The 26782-nt window shown below is 36.2% G+C and overlaps 1 protein-coding gene across 4 annotated transcripts in view; it reads right to left on the bottom strand.

The window, feature by feature from the left end:
* WASL (WASP like actin nucleation promoting factor) overlaps nt 1–26782 on the bottom strand; it is a 65533-nt gene that overhangs the window by 21312 nt on the left and 17439 nt on the right. For all 4 annotated transcript variants that reach the window (XM_084897677.1, XM_084897678.1, XM_084897679.1 and 1 more), the window contains exons 2-5: nt 15141–15275; nt 13238–13324; nt 10746–10842; nt 7036–7059 (exon numbers count right to left, since the gene is read on the bottom strand). In XM_084897677.1, coding sequence (XP_084753803.1) covers nt 7036–7059; nt 10746–10842; nt 13238–13324; nt 15141–15275 — 343 coding nt within the window. The remainder of the gene's footprint in view (nt 1–7035; nt 7060–10745; nt 10843–13237; nt 13325–15140; nt 15276–26782) is intronic.

Raw genomic sequence — 26782 nt, 5'->3', positions numbered from 1 at the left:
TAAATGTAGCACAAAACCTGTTTTATGATTCATAAGAATATTATTGGTCTTAAGGTATAAGAGTCTGAACAAAATGTATTCAATGTAAAATTTTCTTATAAAGTTACTAGAAGGGTAATACATGTTCCTTACAGGTCTCATTTTAATATATGATTATTCTTTAATTTATTGAGGTTAACAAAATTATACAGGTTTCAGGTGCACAAAATTATACAGGTTTCAGGTGTACAATTTATTGTAGTGCTCACTACCCCAAGTCAAGTCTTCTTCCACTACCATTTCCCTCCCCCAATACCTTCCTTCACCTTCCCCTGCCCCTCCACTCCTGCTTCCCTGGCAATCAGCAGTTGCCAGAGCCCATAAAAATTTTTTTTTCAACCCCTCTATTCTCCCAAACCTCCCGCCCCCCTGACAGGTATCAGCCTGTTTATCTATCTATCTATCTATCTATTTATCTATCTATCTATGAGTCTGTCTCTATTTTGCTTAATTCATTTTGATCATTAGAGTCCACAAATGGTATTTGTCTTTCTCTGACTGGCTTATTTCACTTAGCATAATGCTCTCCAGGTCTACCAAGCTGTGACAGAAAGGGTAAGACTTTCTCCTTTTTTTCAGGTGAGCAGTATTCCATTATGTAAATATGTACCACAGCTTTTTTTATCCATTCACCTACTGATAGACACTTGGACGATTTCCAAATAATACAGGAGACTTGAACAAAATCTCCTAACCCCTTTTCTGAGTATCTACCTGAAAATTTTAAAAACATTTATTAGCGAAGACATTTATTAGCAAAGACATAAGTACCTCTATGTTCATTGCAGCATTACTCACAGTGGCCAAGACATGGAGATAACTAAAGTGTCTTTTGATAGACAATTGCATAAAGAAGATGTGGGTACATATACACAATGGAATACTACTTAGCCATAAGAAAAGATGAAATACTGCCATTTGTAACAACATAGATGCATCTTGAGAATACATGCATCTTGAGAATAAAGACAGAAAATGTCAAGAACCATATGATTTCAATAATATGTGAGACATAAAACAGAAAGCAACAAATGAACAAATAAGACAAAGGAACCTGCAGACACAACAACAATATGGTGATTACCAGAAGGAAAGGGGCATGTTGGAGAGTTAGAAAAGGGTAGAGGGGGTTAAATATTTGGTGACAAAGGAGATCTGACTTTGAGTGGTAAACACACAATGCAAATGATCCAAGCTGTGATGTGTTACAGAATTGTACACATTTGAAAGCTATATAATATTACTAACCAATGTCACCCTAATATATTCAATTAAAAAAAAACAAAGGTTAGTTAAGCAATACAGAAAGCTTATTAAACAGTAGATAAAGACTTGGATTTTCCAAGTAGTTCAGACATCAGATTTCTATGCTTGCTGTAACTTCAAAAAATAAGAGAACTTATTGAGAATACCCAGAATTTGTGTGTTAGAGGGTTGAATTGGGGTCATACCCATACCTTCATAGACTTATCTAGTGACCTGATTTTACTTCTCACTCTCCCCTTTCTGCTTTCCTCCTTCTTATAATTTACCAATCAATAAGAGCAAGACTGTCCACAGTAAGATACTGCAAATTATTTACTCTTATCTTAATACTCAATAGTATAAATAAAATAGAATATAACCACTGACTTAAGACTGATTTAGGAGTAACAGAGTTAGGTGCTCTCTTTATACATACCATCCTTCCTAAATAGGTGTTCATACAGCAACTACAGGGTAGGGCAAATCTAGGTTTACAGTTGTGAGTACATGAAATATGGAGTTTATTCTTATATTATTACTTATTAATTGCCACACCCTTACAAAAGCAACAAATTCACCATTAAAACAAAAGAAAATTAGCAACTACATAGCTGATCCTTGAACAACATAATGGTTAGAGGTGCCGACTTCACACAGTTGAAAATCTGTGTATAACTTGTGAAGCCCCTTACTAATAGCCTATTATTGTTTTATCAAGAACATAAACAGCCCTAACTTGTTTGGCTCAGTGGATAGAGCATTGGACTGCGGGCTGAAAGATGCCAGGTTCGATTCCAGTCAAGGGCATGTACCTTGGTTGTGGGCATATCCCCAGTAGGGGGTGTGCAGGAGGCAGCTGATTGATGTTTTTCTCTCATCGATGTTTCTAACTCCCTATCCCTCTCCCTTCCTCTCTGTAAAAAAGTCAATAATATATATATAAAAACAGTCAACCAACAAGTATTTTGTATGTTCTATATATTATATACTATAGTCTTACAAATAAAGTAAACTAGAAAAAAGAAAATGTTATTAAGAAAATTGTAAGGAAGAGAAAATACATTATATTACTGTACCTATTTACTGGGAAAAAATCCTTATAGAAATGGATCTAAGCAATTTAAACCATATTGTTCAAGGTTCAACTGTAATTAGTTTTTATAAAAGAACAAAAAAATTTTTATGCTGCTTTAGCTTATATGTAATAATCTAATATACTTTGGATGTTCTAAGGTAAGAATTAGATCAAGTTAAGTTTAACAGTTTGAATTATCCAAGCAATTAAATTATTTTCTGGGGAAATAACAAATCAAAGGTTCTTATAAGCCCAATTCATAAGTCACTAGAGAAAATAACATAGCCATCTCTGAGGAAAGTTCAAAGACGAAGAGACATAAATAAAAATGTTATGTGGAATGAATAACAGTTTAATTCACACTGTAGTTGTACTATGTGGATTGAATAACACAGTTTAACTCATACTGTAGTTGCACTGTTTCCATTCCTCTCTCTACCCAAAAATTAGATATGGATATACTGTAACATATGTGCCACATAGTTATAAAGCCCTGGCATTAGCTATTTAATGTCATTATATATAAATTATATTAGTACTTGTTAAGATGTTATTTAAATCTATATAAGAATACCTAGATTAAAAACATATTAGAAAATTACTATTAGTTGGGAAATTTAAAGTTTTTCTAAATGTTTCATTTTATATATGAAAGCTAAGGGCAAGAACCATCAGGTGACATGTCTAAAGTGATACAGTGACAGAAGCAATGATAAAGTCTACTTGGTTCCTAGACCTCTAGCCTTTCTATTAACTCCTGTGCTTTCTACACAAATTTCAAACCATAAAGTGATTAATAATAACAATACTACAAATATTATCATTTTATCAGTTCTCTTAAGTTTGTAGTCCAATAATTCATTATTCAATAAATATTTACTACTAACTTTCACAATTTAGATAAAAGGTTTTCTACACATTCATGAAATGAGGTACTTGGTTATTTGGGTTGACCATAGTAATTTATTTCAGACTTTGAAAGTGTTAGGAAATAAGTTTAAAATGGTGTTCTAAAGCCCAATTAAATATTTGTTTTAAAAGTGATGATGTGTATTAGGCAGAGCCATTTTTTAATAAGTATGTTTATAGGAGATCTGGTAACAAAGATACTCTTAAATCATTTCTGAGAAGTTTAATTTAATTTGACATTAATGAAATTATACTCATCCTAAGAACATGTAGTAACTAAATATTAACAGAGAGGGCCATTTCCCTTACTTTTGTCAAAGGACAAATTACCATCTTCTGTTTAAGGACAATTGTCACAGAAATGTGTGTTGTTGGTTTTTTAAATATTCTCATTAAAAAGCATTTCTAGTTAATTTTAAAATTAAAAGAATAAACTAAGGTCTTCCCCTTAATTACATAAAAAGTAGGAACTCTCACCAAGGTAAAATAGTTGAGAAACAGGTGGCCCAGAGGCCTCTGATGTCAAGCAGGCATGAAGTTGAGAACAAATCTTATGGGAAAGCGTCTAAGCTAAAAGGTGAGACTGACCAATAAAGAAAAAAGAAAGATGTATGGATTAGGAGTTAGTGAGGAAGACACTGAAATGCATTTCAGGAATACATCTTACTTCTACATAAAGTATCCTTTTAATAGTTACATTTGAAAAGGTCTGCTACACTGATAATGTAACGATCTGAGACACAGCACGGACAATGCAAAATGATTAAGGTGTCCATTGCCACCTAGTGGTATTGCACTAAATGCAGAAAAGAAAAATATGCTGCCTCCAAAACAGGGGTCTCCACACAGTAAGGAGAACAAGGCAATCGACTGCAAAGCAGGGGGGAAAAAAATTAAAATTATATTAATTATTATTTCATTATTTATTGTAATGTGTTATATTAATACCATATTATATGTATATTTTATTAATAAGTATACAAATATTGGCAATATATGCTGTGTATTTTTGCCTTTTAACGATTCTATTTTTTTTTTTTTTTAACTCTCCATTTATTTAATGAAAAAATTAGTTTGGGACAACTGCACCAAGGGGTCAGAACTACAGATCTAAAGATTTAAAACCAAGATCAATCTCAGAGAAAGAAACTACATTAATTATGAGTCTCTCTCTTAGTAAAGATAAAATTGTGAGATGCCACTGTCACATAAAGAAGAATATGCAAATTCTATCTATTCATGAATTAGGTACCTCTTGAAAAATACATTTTATATGGACTGGAAAAGGTTAAAATTTTGAAAAACCATAAAATATTTATATCCTTTTATTTTATTATCATTTGTACATCAAATCTTAGGTTACTCTCTCCAAAGAGGCCAACACTAGGAAGCCTTCCCAATGGTACCTGATTATATGCTCACAGAATGCAAAATAATAAAATAAAAAAGAGATGAAAATATTGAGCACATATCAAGGAAAAGTAATTACAATATTGCTTTAAAGGCTCACAGATGAATGACTTCTGATTCAGTGCTTCTACTTCCTTTGCGTCTGCAACATGCTAGCTGTGTGAATTGAAGCACGTTATTAACCCCCTCTAGGTCTCAGTTTTTCCTTCAAAATCATCTTGATATAGTTCAGTGGATAAGTGACTCTGGATGTAGATCTCGAGACTGAATCCTATTCCCCAACTAACTAGTTAGGTGATCTTGAACAAGTTACCTATCTGTGCCTCAGTTTGCTCACGTATAAAATGGGGATATTAGGAGGTACTACTAAAGTTGCTGGACAATGCCTGGCAGGTTGTCAATGATCGTTAAATAGTAGCTGCTATTATCTTTATTATTGTCTTCATCATGATAACTAAGTTATTGGGCATTATGCTAAGCACTTTTGAGTACTTCATTTCTCCACAGAAACCCTATAAACTTAGTATTAAATTTTTCATTTAAAAGAGAAAGTCAGTCCTAGCTAATTTGGCCCAGTGTTATAGTGTCAGCCTGAAGGCTAAAGGGTCCCGGGTTTGATTTCAATCAAGGGCACGTACCTCGGTTGCAGGCTTGAACACTGAGGCCCTGGTCAGGAAGTGTGTGCGTAGGCAACCAATTGATGTGTCTCTCTCACATCGATGTTTCTCTCACTTCCACTCTCTCAAAATCAATGGAAAAATATCCTCGGGTAAGGATTAACCTAACTAACTAACTAACTAACTAAGAGAAAGTCAAAGTATACAATACTTGGCACATTAGGTAAGATAGTCAGACATTAAAAAAAAAAAGGTAAGGCCCAGCCAGTGTGGCGTAGTGGCTGAGCGTTGACCTATGAACCAGGAGGTCACGGTTTGATTGCTGGTCAGGGCACATGCCTGGATTGTGGGCTCAATCCCCAGGGTGGGGCATGCAAGAGGTAACCAATCCATGATTCTCTCTCATCATTAATATTTCTCTATCTTTCTCCCTCTCCCTTCCTTTCTGAAATCAATACAAATATATTAACAAAACAAAACAAAAACAAAACTGGTAAGGCAAATAATAAAAAATTTAATACAATAACATTTGGTTCATGTTTTTATGTTGGAAAATAAATTTAAGGACAAAATCAGAAAGCATTACATCTGTTTAAAAGAAGCAAATTCCAATAGTCACTAACACTTGTTATATAGTAAGAATTCTGTATTATGTTAAGTGTCTCTGAATAATTACTCCTAAATTCTGAGGAGAGATTTGAGATCCTTTTAAAAAGGAGCAGCTATATTCCCCATTATAATCAGAGGCAATAGTTATTTACCTTCTTAGGGTCAGGAACACCATTTAAATGTAATAAAAGTCATGGATTCTCTTTCCCCAGAGTAAAAACCACATATACTTATAAAATTTGGCACACAATTTAAAGGAGGATTTATAGAGTCCAAATGAGAATCTCTGCCCTAGAGGTCTGGGACATTGTCATTTATATATTGGTATTACTTTTAATATACAGTACTTTTTTAAATACATGAATCCATAATACTTCCTCAAGTTAAGGAGGGTTATGTGCAGCTGTTATTAGTTCTAAACACTGAAAGGAGATAGTTTCATATTACCAGTGTGAAATGTTTCAAAATGAGACAAAAAGATAAATCTAAAGTAAGAGCTGAATCAACATGCTTGGCAAAATTTAGTGCCTTTAAGGGAGATATTAAAGCTAGATTGGCAGTTTCTAAATTTAATTAATTGTGAATACAGAATTAAGATATAAGATTAGTGATCTATGTAGTATTCTTTCATAAAAAAAAAAAAAAAGTAGGTTTCTAAGCCTCATCTATCACCTGTTATCTAAAAACTAGAAGCCCGAAGCACGAAGATTCTGCTAGACTGGGCTTTCCTTTCCCTGGCTGCCTGCACCGCCTTTCCGCTCAGGCCCCAGAGCCGCCTCTTTCTGCTCTGGCTCCTCCTTCCACGCTGCCAGAGGCCCTGAGACCAGGGGTGGGGCAGAATGCCTGCATTGTGGAAATGGCGACCATGCAAGCATCCTGCCAGCATCACTTGGTGGCTAAGTATGCAAATTAACCACCATCTTTGTTGGGTTAATTTGCACTAATCACCCCGATTGGCTGGTGGCATAGCAGAGGTACAGTCAATTTACATGTTGTCTATTATTAGGTAAGACAAGATAAGAACATAGTATTAGATCATATATTAATTAGGTATTAATGTATGATATATGTCTCTATAAGGATTAAATTATAATCTAAGGTATTTTGATCAATAATTATAAAAAAGCTTACCATTAGGGGCATCTCGTCTTTTCTCTGTCAGAAAATAAATTAAAGAATATTATTAGACATATGTGGTACAAAAATCAACATAAAACATTTACTTCAACTCCTGTCTTGATTGATTACAGGTGGTTAATTAAGGTTTCCCTGAGGAATTGACAAGTGAGCAGACATCGGAATAAAGTGAGAGAGGGAACATATTCAAAGGCCCTGAGAAGGAAATAGCATGAAGGAATATTATGAAGGCAGGCCCGGAGTGAGAGAAAGGAAGAGTGGAATGAGATTAAGATAGAAGGAGAGCCAGCGACTGGATAATGTAAAGTCCCATAGGCCATAGGTAAGGTATATAGATTGTATTCTATATATAATACAAACCTCTTATAGGTTTGGAAAATGGCAAGAGACATGATCTAATCTATATTTTTAAAAGTTTATTCTGGCTACTATAAAGAAAGAAGATAGTATGAGGCATAGACTGGAAGCAGGGAAACTAGTGAGGGAGATATAGTCTGATGGCTTTAATTAAGGTGAAGGCATCAGAGGTGGTGAAAAACAGATCCAAGACATTTTGAACGTGGAGCCAATGCGACTCACTGACAGGATTTATGAGACCATGGTAAGCCAGTGATGAGAGGGAGCTGATGTCTCTTACTGAAATGGGAAGACTAGGCATGGACAAGGAACAGGTCTGACTGGGGTTGGGGAACATGAATCAAGTGTTCTGCTCAGATATACTAAATTTGAAGGCTATTCTGAAACCCAACTAAAGTAGACAAATTTGAAAGTTGACGAGAGGTCAGCAGTGAAGATAAAACTTTAGGAATCATCAGCATGGAGACAGTTTCAAAGCTAGAGGACTGAATTAAAGTACAAAGTTAATGAGAATACTCAAATGTCTAGTAATGAGGCAAACAAACAAACAAAAAAATAGTGAAAAGCTGTTGCTAATTAGGTAGGAGTAAAGCAAAGAGAACTGCTATCAATCCTTTGTATTCACACTCTCACATATCACGTTTGAGACAATTTTGGTTTAAAAAATTCAAAATAATTAAAGGACTTTAAACAAATATAATTTCCAGACATTTTAAAATTAAGAATTCTCCAAAATTAAAGAGAAAACATACACATGATAAAAATAATTCGATTATAAACAAATTAAGAATCCTGGCAACAGTAAATATAAATATATTACTCCATCTGGTGGTCTCATGAAATAACTTTCTGAAACAGTTGAAGTAATTTAGTCCTATCTATGTCATTGAATGTCTATCTCCAATTTCCAAGATGATGTTATCTCTGCATCCAGGGATGAAATATTTCTTAAAATTGGTAATAACACAGATGTGGAAATACCCTATCTAACAAAGAGGGAATATGCAAATTGACCATCACACCATAACAAAATGGCTGTACCCACATCGGAGACAGGGATTCTGTAACAGAAGATGGCTACACCCACAGCCGAGGCCAAGTTCCCATAAAAAGCCTTAATGAGCAATCAGCAGGGACCTGAGGCTGTGCCCCCACAGAGCAGGGCTTGACGAGTAAACTCAAGACGAGCGCCCCTACCCGGGGGACCTCAGGCTGCACCCCCTGCCCCGGTGCCAGGCTGGGGGACCTGAGGCTGTGCAACCTGCTGGGCAGAGCTTGATCGGGAACCTCAGGTCGCACCTCCCGCCCCAGCGGTTGGGCCAAATGACCTGAGGCCATGCCCCCACTCGATGGGGCTTAATGGGGGTGGGGCCACCTGAGTCTGGGTCTCCTGTGATTTCAAGATGCATGTGGGTGGACAGGGACTTGACTCCGGTTCCCGTGGCACACCCCAGACTCTGACAGGAGGAAGATTTTCATATACATTTTACTAATTTTCTTTCATCTCTGAGACTTCTATTATAGAGAAAGGACAAAGAGCAATATTGAAGTATTTCCTCTAATTAATTCTCTTTCAATGTGCACAAATTTCGTGCACCGTGTCACTAGAATTGAGATAAATATGAAGTTGAGAGTGTAAATTCTAAAAGCAATTACTTAGATAATACTATTCCTGCCCCAAAAGTTGAACCCCATACATGTAAGTTAAAGAGAAGGTTGGAATTTGAATTAGCATGAAGAGCTACTAAATGATGAATCAGCTCCCTCCCAAATGTTGTGATCTTTCTCCTTTTGAAACACTTTGTCTAAAAGCTTAGGAACTATATCAAATAGAATTCTTGTACCAGGTAAAAGAGTAAGTGACCTACTAATTTCAAAGTCACTATTATATATTTTAAGAAGTATTTTTTACTCTTTTGCATATTGAAAATGTCACATATTTTGACTGAAAGAAGTCTCGGGGAGCTCCTGGCCTATCACCAGAGCATATCACTGAATTACGCACTGAACCACAAATAATTTGAAAGCATTAAATCCTTTCCTAACGTGGAATCAAGTGGCAAATGCCTTAGCTGCCAAAAGAAGTAACAAAAATAATAGGCCCCTAATAATTCTCCTATTCACTTATTACAAGTGGGATATAATAACTGAGGCAAAAACCTAATTCATTTTCTTTTCTTTTTAAAAAAAATATATATTTTGATTTATTTATTTATTTTTTTTACAGAGAGGAAAGGAGAGAGATAGAGAGCTAGAAACATCGATGAGAGAGAAACATCGACCAGCTGCCTCCTGCACACCCCCCACCAGGGATGTGCCAGCAACCAAGGTACATGTCCTTGACTGGAATCGAACCTGGGACCTTTCAGTCTGCAGGCCAACACTCTATCCACTGAGCCAAACCGGTTTTGGCTTCATTTTATTTTCAGTGTTACCTCACCTCCCACTTTGAAACCCTTTAAGAGAACAATAAAGATGTATAAACTAGAATATAGAATTTTATATTCCTGTTTCTAATCCAGTTTCTACCATTTTTATGGCTTATTTCCTCTTATTGGTAAAATACAATCCTAAATACAGTAATCTTCAAACTGGGGTAACATGTACCCCTGGGAGGACAGAAAGACTTTTCAAGGAGTATACAGGAATGGCTAGTGTTAAAGGAATTTATTTGCTCACCTCAACTCCATGTGTTATTTCTCCTACAACTGATCTGCTTAAGATAATTCTGGAGAGCTTCCCTTTCTTCATGACTGTCCTCCTACTTTACAACAGAAAGGTCTTGCACACTGTCAAATAGTTATATACCAAAGAATTTAAAGCTCTATGCTGCAATGCATCTTTCTCTAATTGTTTTATGTGTATTAGCATCTTATGCATTAAACTAAGTTCCTTATGATTTCATCATTTACAACATTAGGGACAAAATAGAGACAAGGCAATGTTTATAGATCTTATTTGTAACTTTGATTATTTGCTTCAAGACTTGCCTAAATTATTTGTTCACCAATTATGAAATACTTTACTTTTAAAATGTAAGTTATAAATAATGCCATAAAAATGCAAATTTAAAAGTCAGTATATAATTTTTAATGTAAGGATTAGCAACTTTTTTAAAAATAAAAGACCAGATAGTAAATATTTTAGATTTTCAGGGTTTTTTCAGTCATAACTACCCAATTATGTTGTGGCAAAAAGCAGTCATAGACAATATGTAACTCAATGAGCATAACTGTGTTTAAAAAAACTTTATTTACAAAAACAGGCAATGGGCCAGATCTATCCTGAAGCCATAGCTTGCTAGCTCCTGTTAAAAGGAATTAGAAAAAAAATTTTTTTTTTTTTACCAGATTTCCTCTGTCTTCGGCCCAACAAGTCCGTAACTGCTTTTCGGAATTTTTTTGCTTCTTCTTCATTGGCAAAATTAAGAGCAACTTGACAAGTCTAAAATATTTTTCATCAGAAAGGTAAACAAACAAACAAAAAAAACACCATGAATTTAGTTTTATATAACAAAAAGGTAATAACCAACAGAAGTATATTTCTGAAGAAAAGTTTTACTTTATTAAAAGAACTCATTTTATGACATGAATAATTTAAGAAGGAAAAAAATAAAAAGGTAAAATAAAAGACTAATATTAGAAAAGTAACCTATCACAGTAGATACTAAATTTTAAATTGAATTTCTTCAAAAAACAACAGAGGCAAATTGAATTTGATCCTTCAATAGAGCTCTGTATATAATTTAGATTAGAAAAAGCAAACACTGGAAATGTGGGCAAAATGCAGATCAGATCAACTATCTTTATTAGTTTGTTTTTATTCTGCAGTTTAATTATAGGCATTATTTAAATTATAACCTTAATTCAGGTAAATTATTAAAAATATAAAAACATACTGACATTATTATTAAAGACAATTAACATACACTTTTAAATATGTACATACTTATATCAAGAGAAATATGAAAAATTATAGCTAAGGGGAAAAAAACTGTCAGAAAAGATAGATATACCATCTAATCCAAACCTTCTTTCACTGAAGAACAGTTACAAAATAAAAGTATAAAAACAAAAACTAATTCACCTATAATTCATTCACTCAGATAATCCCTGTGAGCATCTATTGTATATACTAAAAAGCCAGGGTCATAATGACCATTACCACCGAAAGCTTGACCAGACCGGATGACAGTGCTGGGTTGCCAGGGTGACCCAGCACTGACTGCCTTGGAGGGTGGGGAGAAACACTGCAGATCAGGCCTGGAGAGAGGCCTGCAGAGAGAGGGACAGGTTCTGACCTGTAACCTCTGTGGCAGCCGATGAGCAGAACTTGCCTCTTTTTCTCTCCCGACCTGGCCAACAGCCACACCTCCATTTCTCTCCAGGCCTCCACTGGTGCAGCTGATCAATCCTGACTTTCTGATCAGGCCCCGTTAATGGGCCCAGAGACCCTGAATAGCATAGAAACTGACCAATCAAAACCAAATTGGCCACAGAGGAGGGCAGCTGGGGGCAAGATCAGACCAGCAGAGGACATTAGGGGCGATCAGGCAGGCAGAGGCAGTTAGGCTAGCAGGGGAGAGCAATTAGGGGCGAAATCAGGCTGGCAAGGGAGGGCAATTGGGGACAACTAGGCTGGCAGGGGAGGGCAGTTGGGGGTGAGATCAGGCTGGCTGGACAGTTAGAGGTGATCAGGCAGGCAGAGGCAGTTAGGGGAGATAAGGCAGGCAGTTAGAGGAGTTAGAGGCAATCAGGCAGGTGAGTGATTAGAAGCCAGTGATCCCAGATTGTGAAAAGGGTGTCCTTCAGCCTAAACCGGTGGTCAAACATCCCCTGAGGGATCCCCAATTGGAGTGGTTGCAGGCTGAGCTGAGGGAACTCTCCCTTCCATGCACAAATTTTGTGCACTGGGCCTCTAGTATGGTATAAAAATCTTTCTAACATTTTCCCCAAGTATATTCAATATATTTTTTAAATCGCTCCCCCTTGCCCCATTTACTATATTTTAGCATTCTTCTAGGTCATAAACTACTCTTTCAGAAAACAATTTGCATAGCAATAGAATATTCAATATTTAAAAACTACCATGGATTAGTGAACAATTAAGATTTCACTTTTATACATAAGAAAACACAGAGAGATTAAACTATCTGCCCCAAAACAGAGAAGATAAAAGAAAAAAAAATCAGCCCAGCCCACATGCTTCAGTGAGGTCACAGTTCCATTCCCGTTCAGGCTCATTCCCAGGTTGTGGGCTCAGTACCCAGTGTGGCGTGTGTAAGAGGCAGCCAGCTGATCAATGATTCTCATCATTGAAGTTTCTATCTCTCTCTCCTTCTTTCTTCCTCTCCAAAATCAATAAAAATATTTTTTTTTTTAAAGAAAAAGATCAAACTTCCTTTCTACATAGCAAATTACATTTATAGTTCTCTATAAAACCCATTTCTGCCTGGCTAACATGGCCCAGGGGTTGAGCATTGACCTATGAACTAGGAAATCATGGTTCGATTCCCTGTCAGGGCACGTGCCCAGGTTTCAGGTTCGATCTCCAGTAGGGGGTGTGCAGAAAGCAGCCGATCAATGATTTCTCTCATCATTGATGTTTCTCTCTCTCTCTTTCCCCCTCCCTTTCTCTCTCTAAAATCAATAAAAATATACACATTTAAAAAAAAATCTTAGCCATTTCTTCCAATGTAGCTATCATATCTATGAAGTTTTTAAAAGTAAAATAATTATTTTTCTATACAATGCTTACACAGAAAACTCATAAATGGTTTCCACAGACACATGTAAAAGCAATTACATTAAACAAGGCAATAAAGAAAAATATAACTTACATCTCCAGCAAATGTATGAAAATATCCTCTAGGACTATTATATACAAAGTTATTGTATAGTTCTTGCTCCCACAATAGTTTCCCATCCTAAAAAAAACAAGTAAAAGCTAGAGTTAACAAGAAGATAATCTGTAGGAATAAAACATAGAAGATCACTAGTATTAAGGGAATTATTTATATTAATAGCTCTTACATATACACATAAATCATACATAATATTATATATATAAGTAACACACTATAATTTAATCAGTAATTTCTTAATACTGGATAATGTTTCTCTCATAAAAAGTACATACCATGTGATTTTAATTCAGTGGATTATGACATAATCTCATTAGCCAAGCATTCCCAAATTCAGTTATACTTGTTCAATTACATAACTAGAACAATTACTAGATCAATATTAGGTAGTAGAATACTTTTGTACATGCACTGTTTATCAATGCGATATTTATAGACTGTATATTATTAAATATTACCGGAAGAGTCCATGTCCTTTTTCTCAATTCTCTAGATGCTACAAGGGTGAAATATACCTTCTCTGTACTGCCCATTAACAATCTCTGAATTCCTAACTCTTGCAGAGTAGCCTCCTAATTGAACACTGGTATAAGCAGGATCAATCATGTGCAGAAAAAAAACAATGATTAGAGTGCACCACGGTTAAACTATGGTTAAGAGAACCATGGATGATTGTCATACCTATGGCCCTAGTATAAGAAATATAATTAACCTTAATACTAAAGGTGACTAATTGCAAGTATTCAGCAATGGTTATCTACAATAGAAAATAAGTAGTTAGGAAAATACAATCATTGCCTAATTCTGAAATGCAAGGTTATCCCTATACCAAAATTTAATAATATTTACAACACACTGTACACTGTATGATCACTATACAGGAATTCCTTTCTTCTTAGTAAAGTTATATGTGCATCCCATTTCTAAATAGTACTTCTCATTATTGATGAGAAATAAAATGGGGCAAAAGTAGGTTTTCAGTAGTGAGTAGGCAAAACATAAGTTTATTCTTGCATTATAATTTATTATATTTTCCAAAAGAACAACTGTAAACCTCTTTTGCCCCACCCTGTATGTCAAAGGACTTAGAAATTTCTTTCAGACTGTGCAGATGTTCTCTCACTTCCCATAATCACTGCCACAGCAAGCTACTGTTAGTAACAAGATATGCCACATATCTCAGCTGTCTTGGGGTATGGAAATATAGATGGTAAGAAGCACTAAAAGCCCTGGTTGGGGTGGCTCAATTGGTTGGGTATAGTCCCGTGCACTAAATTACCAGTTCGATTCCCAGTCTGGGCACATGCCCAGGTTTCGGGCTCGATCCCTGGTGGGAGGTGTGCAGGAGATGGTCAATTGATGTTTCACATTCACATGGATATTTCTCCCCCCAACCCTAAAATAAATTTAAACATCTAAAAACACAAAAACAAAACCCAACTATAAAACAATAATTTGCAAAGTGCAATTCCCTGGCCAAATAGTTCAGTTGGTTAGGGCATCGTCCAGATACACCAAGGTTGAGTTTTCGATCCCCCTTGTCAGGGTACATACAAGAATCAACCAATGACTGCAAAAATAACTAGAGTATCATAGAAAAGAAGAGAATGTGGAGAAAGCCTAAGACCCAAAGGCATAGAATAAACAAACAAAGTAGTTTCTAGAAGATAAAATCAGAAACTATTCATGTCTGGTTTAGGAGATGTTCCCATTTGGTCTCAATTTCCAGGCTTCAATGTCTAAAGCCAAGCTTTGCCCTTGTAATACGAATTCATGTATAACTTAAACATTATATATGTATAAACAAATCTATACTAAATTATAATTGAGGTAGAAAATCTAATCACCTGCAGTTTAGAGGAAGCAAAACGAAACTCACCTTAATATCAAATATTCTTAAAAAATAAGATCTCTGTGGATTGTCTTTAACCAGACAAGCAACACCACTGCACTTCTTTGACCACATACAATTCCGATCTGCTGCATATAATTGTACCACTGCTGAAGACATAGTCTGCAATATAAAAAATTTATAGCCATTAGGTTCAAAATAACACTCAACTGACTGCAGCCCCTGCTGACATATTGATGCAGTCTCCTGAGAGACACCGAACCAGAACCACCCAGTTAGGCTGCTCCTGAATTCCCGACCCACAGAAAAGAAATTAATAGTTAGTGTTATTTTAGGTTACTGCTTTAGAAGCAATTTCTTATGTAGTAATAAATAATAGCTATACTAAAAATAATTATTGAAAGCTAACATGTACTGATGCTTAAAATGTGTTAGAAAATGTGCTTAAGCACATTCAAATATAACTCCCTTTAATTTTTATTACTATTAGATCCTCATTTTATGCTTGAGAAACCCAAGGTTAAAGAGGATCAATACTACTAATTTGTCCATAACCAACAACCTAAGTGACAGAGTTCAAATTCCCATGCAGATAATGTGAGTTCAAATCCTATATTCTTATTCCCTGTAATAAACTGTTTTCCAATAAAATGAACATTCAAGCAATTAAGAAGTAGTATTAGCAAAGACTGACTTCTGTATAGCAACTAACCACTTTAATATAGCTATTAAGTCAAACTTGAAAACAAGCTACTAATTATAGTACAGTGCCCTTTTAGAGGCATAGGAGAGCTAATTCATTACATGCAATGGACATCTTAGTCCCCAAGATTCAGGTTTTCCAGTATACAGTGTTGCCACCTCCCTCATAACTATATCACATAACAATGGAAATTTTCATTTAATTCTAAATTAAGTCATTTTATAGCATAATCTAGAATACAACTATTGGATTTTAAGTTTCTATAAGAGTGGTACATACATATATTGGTTCAGCACTTACAAATCCTATATAATAGAGGTAATATGCAAATTGACTATCATGCCCTCACACAGATGGCTAGCAGGGGCAGGCAGTTGTGGGCGATCAGGCCGGCAGGGGAGGGCAGTTGGGGGCCATCGGGCTGGCAGGGGAGGGCAGCTGGGCATCAATCAGGCTGGCAGACAGAAGCGGTTAGGGGCAATTAGGCAGTCAGGCAGGCAAGCAGTTGGGAGCCAGCAGTCCTGGATTGTGAGAGGACTAACATCCCCCGAGGGGTCCCAGATTGAAGGGGGTGCACAAATTTCGTCACCAGGCCTCTACCCCTATATAATAAAAGGGTAATATGCAAATCGACTGCATGGCAAAACGACCAGTCGCCATGATGTGCACTGAACACCAGGGGGCAGACGCTCAATGCAGGAGCTGCCCCTGGTGGTCAGTGTGCTCCCATAGGGAGAGTGCCACTCAGCCAGAAGCCCTGAGTTGGGCTCATGACCGGTGAAGCACAGCTGTGGTGGCAGGAGCCTCTCCCGCCTCCGTGGCAGTCAGTCGGACATCCCCAGGGGGCTCAAGGACTGCAAGAGGGCGCAAGCCGGGCTGAGGGACCCCTACACCCAGGGCACTGGGCCTCTACTCATTTATAATCATGTTTTCTGATCCAGTAATTTCATTCCTAAACTAAAAAATTATGAAATAATTTAAAACATAACAAAAAAAATAGCCCTGGCCAAGTGGCTCAGTTGGTTGGAGCATCGTCCTGTATACCAAATGGTGTGGGTTCGATTCTGGTCAGAGCACATGCCTATGTTGTGAGTTTGATCCCTGGTCAGGACACGTACAGGAGGCAACCAACTGATGTTTCTCTCTCACATCAATGTTCCTCTCTTGCTTTCTCCCACTTCCTCTCTCTAAAATCAATAAAAACATACCCTTAAGTGAGAAAAAAATAAATAAAATATAACCAAAATTTATTTTACTATGAATATAAAGAAAAATATGTATATAAACATATGCTAATTATTTTTTAAAAGACTTTAAATATCCAAAAAGTGAAGATGATTAATAGTTACGGTAAATCCACTCAATGAATATTGGGCACTGTAATAAAAAAAGAGTACATTAAGATTTGAAGATAACGTTGTTTTTTTTTTGTTGTTGTTTTTTTTTAATATATATTTTATTGATTTTGTACATAGAGGAAGGGAGAGAGATAGCAAGCTAGAAACATCGATGAGAGAGAGTCATCGATCAGCTGCCTCTTGCACACCCCCCACTGGGGATGTGCCCGCAACCAAGGCATATGCCCTTGACAGGAATCGAACCCGGGACCTCTCAGTCCCCAAGCCAACGCTCTATCCACTGAGCCAAACCGGTCATTATTTTGATTACCAAACTATGCCTAGGAAATGACCCCCTATGATAAGAACTATTATATGTATATGTACAAGTCTCTTATAATAATAATAAAAGTAAAGAACTATTATATATATAGTAATATAAATAATTACTTTATTATAGTAATATAGTAAAAAGTAAGATCAGTATACTGTTGGGCACCAAAATTTCATGAAGACATATATTCCCAGATAACAGTGCTCCATTGTATGTTGCAGACCAAACTCAACTTTGAATTTCACAGATAGTCATGAACAGGACCCAAAGCAGCAGGAAAATGTCCACAAGAGACATTAAAAGTTATAAAGATAGCTTAGAAACTAGGACATTGGGCTTTAAAAAGGAGAGTGAAGAATGCGGGTATGGCTTTGGCTGCTCAAAATGTACTGTAAGTACAGTCCCAGCATGATAGCTCCATAGGCTCTCTAACCCTAAACCTTAGCATTGAAAACTACAGAAAAATGGATTTTGCATATATTATCCAATGGTGTAAGAGGCGAGGTTAAAGAATTCAAAAATTAGATGGGAAAATTTGTATTCTAAAGAAAATTCCTATAAATTACAGCCTTTTTAGTATGGTGCTATCCAAATGCATTCATTTCTAAAAATAAAAGCAGTTAGGAAACCAGATACCACTAAAGAGATCTAAAAATTCTCATATTTTACTTTTTAACCAAAAAACAAAAAGTAACAGCTTGCAAAAGAAAAAAAAAATGTCTTATTTAAAAATATATATATTTTATTAATTTTTTACAGAGAGGAAGAGAATCATCGATCAGCTGCCTCTTGCACACCCCCTACTGGGGATGTGCCTATAACCAAGGTAGATGCCCTTGACTGGAATCGAACCTGGGACCTTTCAGTCAGCAGGCTGACGCTCTATCCACTGAGCCAAACAGGTTTCGGCAAAAAAAAAAAAAAAAAAAAAAAAGTCTTATTAAATAGAGTCTACTTCTATTATGGAAATCTCTTGCCATAGGATTAACATTATAAAACATTGTCTAAATGTGTATGTGATTTTAAAACAAAAACAAATTCCCAAAACTAAAAAATCATATTTAAATGTTGATATAGGTTTAAAACAAATTCTTAAAATATTTGCTTAAAAAATAGAGACCCACGAAACAGTTTTATAATTTTCCACGCAAACACAGTTGGAATTATAACCTTATTCTAAACCAACTTATAATATGTTAATATTAAAGGACTCAACTAATCATAAGCAATTTTCAGTAAGTCGATTTTCAAAATTTTGCTATAACCTTTTGTTAGTCCATTTCACTCCTTATCTAAACTGGCAAAGTCTGAAAATTATACACCTTTTAAAACCTTTTCTGATTAATTCGGAATAATTATAGCAAATGCAAGAATAGCTTTAATACATAAAATTTGATATAAATACTAGAAATAAAAATTGACTATCCCTTAAACTCTAGACTGACAAGGGATTTAATTAAGTTTTTAAAAACATTCCTTCCATTCCTTTCAAGTAATTACAGCTAATCTACTCCATTATTTCTTGTCTTTCTTAATCAAAAAGGTATTACTTGAAAAACAATCTAAAGACAAGTGCTTAGGAAAGGAAATCTATTTCTTATTAGCTCAAAAATGTTAGGGTTAAAATTTGTTAATTAAAAGGAAAAACTACTCTACCAACTTTTGTAGAAATAGAGCCTATTTTACACATTTTGGTATTACATTCCTGAGTTATTACAGTAATACATTCATCCTCAGAACTTTCATTTTCAAATAAGATGGAGGATGCCCCTGGTCAGTGTGCTCCAGTTGGTTATGTGTGACCCATGCTCTGAAAGATTCCCAGTCAGCACACATGCCTGTTAGGCTCGATCCCTGCAGGGGGTGCAGGAGGCAGCCAATCCATGTGCTGCTCTCACATCATGTTTCTCTTTTCTCTCTCTCAAGGAGCTGTATAGGTAGAAAAGGGAGTAGCATGGGGTTACAGACTTAAAGTAACATCAAACATGGCTCATTTCTGTTATTTCTGAGAGATAAAACAACCACATACAGTTTGGAAACCTTGTTTGGAGATGTGGTACAGTGGTATTTAACGTGTCTCAGTAACCTAGTTCTTGTATACTCTCCACCCCCACTGACCCTGGGTATGTCCAGCTGACTTGCTTTAACCACCAGGACCTCAGGAAATGTAAGCAGAAGCTTGAAAAATACTTGCACATTGTGGCTTGCCCTCTTGGTGATACTAGAATTTCCATCAAGGATTACACTTCTAAATCTGCCCAAATCCAGCAATACCCTGTCTTCTCTTGAAGCACATGATACATTTAGACCCCATCTTATCTGTTAAAAGTATTAGAGATGTCTTTTTTCCTCCTACTGACTCCCCTCTTCCAAACTATTGTCCCCTTCTCAGGCCTTCATCCACTACTATCTGTGCCCATGGGTTATGCACATAAGCACGTAAATTCTTTGGTTGATCTCGTCCCACCCATCTCCCTCACCCCTCTGAGAATCTTGTCTGCGGCATGCTTCCATAAACTGCTTTGTCAATTTATTTTGCTCATTAGATTTCACATATAAGGGACGTCATATGATATTTTTCTTTTTCTGACTGGCTCGTCTCACTTAGCATAATGCTACCCAGGTCTCTCCATGCTGTCTCAGAGGGTATAAAAGAGGGTATATATCTTTTTTTACAGCTGCAGAGTATTCCACTGTGTAAATGTACCACCACTTCTGTATCCATTCCTCTACTGATTGGCACTTGGCTGTTTCCAGATCTTAGCTATTCTAAGCAATGTCGATATAAACATAGTGGTGCATATATTCCTTCTGATTGGTGTTTCAGGCTTCTTAGGATATATTCCTAGAAATGGAATCACAGGATCAAATGGAAGTTCCAATTTAATTTTTTGAGGAAATTACACACAGTTTCCCATAGAGACTATACCAGTCTGCATTCCTACAAGCAGTGTACTAGAGTTCCTTTTTCTCCACATCCTCAACAGCAGCACTGTTTGCTGACTTATTGATGGCAGCCATTCTAGTAGGTGTGAGGCGGTACCTCATTGTCGTTTTAATTAGCATTTCTCTGATTAGTGACTTCAAGCACTTTTTTCATGTTTCTTGGCCATTTTTATGTCCTCTTTGAAGAGTTGTCTATTTAGGTCCTCTGCCCATTTTAACATTTTTTTCTTTATTGGATTGTTTGTTTTCCTCTTGAGTTGTATGAGCTCTTTATATATTTTGAAAATCAACCCCTTATCAAATATACTGGCAAGTATGTCCTCCCATACAGTGGGCTCCATTTTCAATTTGGTGCTGGTTTCTTTTTCTGTGTAGAAGCTTTTTATTTTGATGTAGTCCCATTTGTTTATTTTTTCCATTGTTTTTCTTGCCCTAGTTGTATAAGTGAAAATTTTGCTACATGAGATGCCTGGTATTTTGCTGCCTACATTTTATTCAAGGATTTTTATGGTTTTACAACTTACATTTATATCTTTTATCCATTTTGCGTGTATTCTTGTATATGGTGTAAGTTGGTGGTCTAGTTTCATTTTTTTGCATGTGCCTGTCCAACTATTCCAACACCAGTACTGAAGAGACTATCTCTACTCCATTGTATGCTCTTGCCTACTTTATCAAATATTAATTGGGAATGATGACTTGGGTTGATTTCTGAGTTCTATGTTTTGTTCCATTGATCTATTGAGTCTAGTAATATTTAATGTCGTTTTTAAACATTCGTTTAAAATCTTGCTTGGCGTTGACTTGTACTGACATAACCTTCAAACACGTGGTATCTACAGGACGTGTGAAGTGCAATTAACAAGTTTTGCTTGAAAAAGTTTGTGTTTGGTTTGGTTTTTGTTGCAAAACTAGGGCTAAGAAGATGGCGGATGAAGAGCATATTCGGCACTGCATGCTTTACGAGTTCCAATTAGGAAGAAAAGCAAGTGAGGCTGCAAAAAACATCTGTAGTGCTCTTGGTCAAGATGCAGTTAGCGCCAGAAAATGCCAGCGTCGGTTTGAGAAATTTCGCGAGGGAAATTTTTCGTTAGATGACAAGAGTGGTCGAGGCCGTGTGTCCAATTTTGATCAAGAAGCTCTTCAAGCTCTTTTGGTGCAAAATCCTCAAATTACCCAACAAGAGCTTGCGACAACTTTAAATTGTTCACAAAAAACAATTTCCAACCAATTGCGTGCACTTGGAAAAGTCCAAAAGTTTGGAAAATGGGTTCCTCATGAGTTGACCGACAACAACCATAATCAAAGAGTCACAATTTGCAGTTCACTCCTCTCTCGTCAAAACCGTTTGCCGTTTTTAGAGCAAATTGTTACCGGAGATGAAGAATGGGTGCTGTATGTTAATTTGAAAAGGCGGCCTCAATGGTTGGACAAAAATGAGGCTCCGCAGCCCACGCCAAAACCTGACTTGCATGCAAAAAAAGTGATGTGTGTTTGGTGGAATTTTAAAGGAATTCTTCATTATGAACTTTTACCACCTAACCAAACCATTACAAGTGCAGTGTATAGTGCCCAATTGGAAAGGTTAGCCCAAGCTTTAAGAGAAAAAGAACCCGCGCTGATTAATCAGAAGGGCGTAATTCTTCACCACGATAACGCACGACCGCATACTGCAAGAATCACTGCTGAAAAACTGCGCCAGTTGGAATGGGAAGTTCTCCCTCAACCTGCATATTCTCCTGATATTGCCCCTTCCGATTACCATTTGTTTCGTTCTTTGCAAAACTTTCTTCTTGGAAAAAAATTTAATAATGAAGAATGCCTCAAAAATGCATTGACCGAATTTTTTGCATCAAAATCACAAGAATTTTACAACAGAGGGATTAAAATGCTTCCTGAGCATTGGGCACAAGTAGTAGAAAACAACGGCAACTATATTGTTGATTAAATTTTGTTGTATTGTTTAAATAAATTCAATTTTAAAAAGTATTAGAAAACGACATTAATTATTACTAGACCTAATATATGCCTGTTCTTGTGCCAGTACCAGGCTGTTCTGAGTATAGTGGCTTTGTAATATAACTTGATATCTGTATTGTGATTCCTCCGACTTTGTTCTTCTTCTCAAGGTTGCTGCAGCTATTTGGGGTCTTGTTTAGTGCCATAAGAATTTTTGGAGAGTGTTTTCTAGATCTGTGAAATATGCTATTAGTGTTTTAACAGGGATTGTTTTGGGTAGTATGGACATTTTAATGATATTAACTATACCAATCCAGAACCACAGTATATTATTTCACTTGTTTATATCTTCCCCTCTTTTGCAATGTAGCAGTCAGCAGCTCCTCTGACAGAAGTGCCCGAACCCCCCCCACCTTGGATGCCCGCCCACACTACACCCACTCACACTCTCCCTCACACACATTCATCTACTCACACTCTCACCCTGCCTGTCATCATGTACGTCTCCTCTATCACATTAAATTCTGAAGATACATGCCACAGTCTTTTTCTAACTCATTATCCCCTCAAATCCTAGCTGGTTTGGCTCAGTGGATAGAGCATCGGTCTGTGGACTGAAGGGTCCCAGGTTTGATTCTAGTCAATGGTACATGCCTGAGTTTCGGGCTCACTCTCTAGTAGGAGGTGTTCAGGAGACAGCTGATTAATGATTCTCTCTCATCATTGATGTTTCTATCTCTCTCTCCCTCTCGCTTCCTCTCTGAAATCAATAAAAAATATTTTTTAAAAAGATCCTGACCTTCATTTCAATTCCATCCCCTGTCATCCTTTTACTTGGTTAACACTGCTCACCTTCAAATCTCAGTTTTCATCTATCGGATCCCTTAACTGACCCTGCCCGCACCCCCAAAGTGTTAACACTTAACCTGTTATATCTTACTAATTATGATGAAAAGCAACATGAGCTTGCCTAACAAGACACTCTGATCAGCTTCAGTCATCCAAATCAGAGAAAGCAGCAGCAGTTCCTCTTTTCAATAAGCCTGCCTTACTAAGAAAATTACCTTCACAAAAGTCAGTGGACTAGTCAGGTAATTAGGCCCTCTCAAACTACACAAATGGTTGGGTTATACTTTTTTTTTTTTTTTTTTTTAATGAACAGGAATTGCTAAAGAATAAGATGAAATACATAATCACAAAGTCGATAAGAAGCAAACCTGCTGAGAAATTTAAAATTCATTTAGAAAAAAACAAAAAGCTAGGAACAGGAAAATGTATGATCTCTGATACAGCTAGTACATACATGGGTTTCCCCACTAGGACTCATAATAACCAATAACAACTCCCTGATATAAAACAGAATTGAGGGCTTTCTGAGAAGCACAACTGCCACAAGTTCTCTGCAGCTGAGCCCACATAATCAGAAAATACAGGCAAGCATTACTCAAACAATCTTGCCTATGCAGAATAGTAAGTCTATAAAATACTGAGGTATAAATTTCTGAAAATTATCAGGGATGAGAAATGTCACATAATCAAAACTATAATATGCAGTTGGTAAAGAGCTATTATAGCCTTAAGTCTCACTTTGGTCAAAATGAATAATTTCAAAAGGTGTAGCATGATGATAAGGCAATTTGCATCCTACAGTGACAATGGACTTTGGAGGAAATATAGCATAATAAAATACATGGTACCCAAACTGTTCACACAGATGACCTAGTTTATCACATGTAATTGAAGTTCAATAATGTGTTTAACAAAACTTGGGTAAAAGGTAACATTTTAAAAAGACTTCTATCAAAACCATTAAATATTTTAAATCTTATATGTATTAATTCAAATCTTTAGAACCTGAAAAATTATCCAAAATTCCTCAGGCAAATGAAGTTTCCTAGATCAAGAAAAATATCCACTCGATTAAAACACATTTCAGCTATATAATACTATATAGCCAGAAAAAAAAAAAAAAAAAAAGAATAAAGAGGCTCTTTAAGATACTTTACAGAAGAAAAAAGCAAGATGTAAAACGAAGGGAATAAGATGCTTACATTTGGGCACAAAGGCAGTAACAACAATAAATAACTTGCATTTGCCCACGTATAAATAAAATTGTTTAGAAAGGGACATAGGAAACTAGTAAGAGTTGCTAGCTGTTAGGGATTCTGTGTGTATGCACATGGGAAGGAAGAAGTAGGCAAAGGTATGGACAAGATGGAAGAGAAACTTTTCAATTGCTTTACATACTTTCTGATTTTCAACCAGGTGAATATTTTAGCTTTTCAAGTTGATTTGAAATACACACACACGAAAAATATCAAGTCAAGTCACACTATGGTACCAGTCTGGGAAGAAAAAAAATAAAACAAAACAAAATGAAACATATTTCTTATCTAGAAACTGTAACCCAGGAATAATTTCTAGTAACTTATAATTTTCCCTTTAAAAATTAAAAGTGAACACTGCTGAAAATAGAATAGTACAGTATCTAAAAGCATAAAGTAATAAAAAGGCAAACTTTGGCAGTGATAGCTTATGTCTGTAATGAAGGTCAAAGTCTATTATTTCCTTCACAAACTGTCCTTTTAAGTCTTCTGAACCCTTAAACATGATTAATCAAGCAAGTTTAAAATTCAATTGGCTCTGTCTTCCATACTTTTATTTTATATGTAGCAACTCATATTATCCAAGTTTTTAAAGACACTTACAGGGACATGTGTTTATATATATAAACAAACACATTTAAGTTGTTTGACTTTTATTATTATTATTTTTAAACATATTTTATTGATTTTTTTACAGAGAGGAAGGGAGAGGGATAGTTAGAAACATCGATCAGCTGCCTCCTGCACACTTCCCACTGGGGATGTGCCCGCAACCAAGGTACATGCCCTTGACTGGAATCGAACCTGGGACCTTTCAGTCCGCAGGCCGGACACTCTATGGCCACTGAGCCAAACCGGTTAGGGCTGTTTGACTTTTATATGTACAATCAAGGTGGGGGGAAGAACATGCAAAGATAAGGTTAATCTCAAAGTAAATAAGTTTAAATTCAGTTTACAACCTAACTAAGGACATTAGGTACAACATTTGAGACTCTCCCATACATTAAGCAAAAGAATTAGGTGCAAAAAAAAAAAAAAAAAAAAAAGGAACAAAGGAAAGGAAAGGAAAGGAAAGGAAAGGAAAGGAAAGGAAAGGAAAGGAAAGGAGAGAAAAGAGAAAAAAGAAAAAAGGAAGGGGGTAGGGGGAAGGCAGAACCTTTCTGAAGTTGTTTTTAAGGCTGGCACTTTATTCACAATTGCAGACTTAAAATTGTAGTGTAGAACATTAATAATTACCCAGTCAATAATTTGAAAAATTATTCAATTCATAGGGTTTTATGTATTTCCTCAGAAAGCTCAATGTTATTTTTAAAAGCAACTTTTATTCAAAATGCATGAGCATTTCTAGCTCTGGTTTTTATTATTGAAATGAATATCCATAACTAGATATTTGATTTCAATATCCACAGAGAAGGTAGATCATGGTTTTTTTTCTTTTTTTTTCTTTTCTTTTAAGAGATCTTTACCATCAATAAATCATGAACTTGGGAGTGGAGAGGGAATGTGAGGATTTTATATAATAACAATAATTCCATAAAATTATATTATGTACTGTAAAGACAAAAACGAGCCAATGACGTCTTTAAATGGAAAGGGTGACTCCCATATGTATACATTTAATAATTTGAATGTTCTACATTTTTAATGTGTAAATTATCTGGCAACTAATTCACTTTAAGTAGACTTTTACATCTATTTTGTTCTCTATAAACTCTTGTTGCCAATTATCTTTTAACAGATTCATGCTTAAAAACATAATAATCTATGATAATAAAAGAGTTATATGCTAATTAGACCTGCTGTCTTCCAGACACCTTTCCGGATGTCCTTCCTGAGGAAGCCAGCGCCAGAGGGAAGCCAGCCGCCAGATCCCGGGCGCCTGCAGGCGGCCAGAAGGAGGCAGCCAGGTCCCAGGAACTTGCCGGGCAGCCGGAGGAGGCCAGCAGCCTGGGTCCTGGTGCCGGAGGGAAGCTGGTGCTGGCAGCCAGGGGAAGGAAGGCCTGCTCTTGCAGGAATTTTCTATGCATGGGGTTGCTAGTGTAAACAATAATAAACAAGGCTACTTTAAAATGGAGCTGGAGCTGCTATTCTTAGAGGAACTGCCTTTCATTCTTATGCCCCAAATCTTGGAATGTTAAAACAAGGTGAAATAACATCTGGAATTTGCCTAAAGCAACACTGTGTTGGAAAGGTAAGAAAGCAGTTATACTACTGAATTGAAAATTAAAAACACCGCTTAGAATTAACATCACTATGTTGTGTTATCTACACCAATAGAAATGCTT

This window comes from Pipistrellus hanaki (genome assembly GCF_964339955.1).
Source record: "Pipistrellus hanaki genome assembly, chromosome: 10".
Lineage (NCBI taxonomy): Eukaryota > Metazoa > Chordata > Mammalia > Chiroptera > Vespertilionidae > Pipistrellus > Pipistrellus hanaki.
Note: the sequence above shows the minus strand (reverse complement) of the source record. Positions and strands in the feature narration are given on the sequence as shown.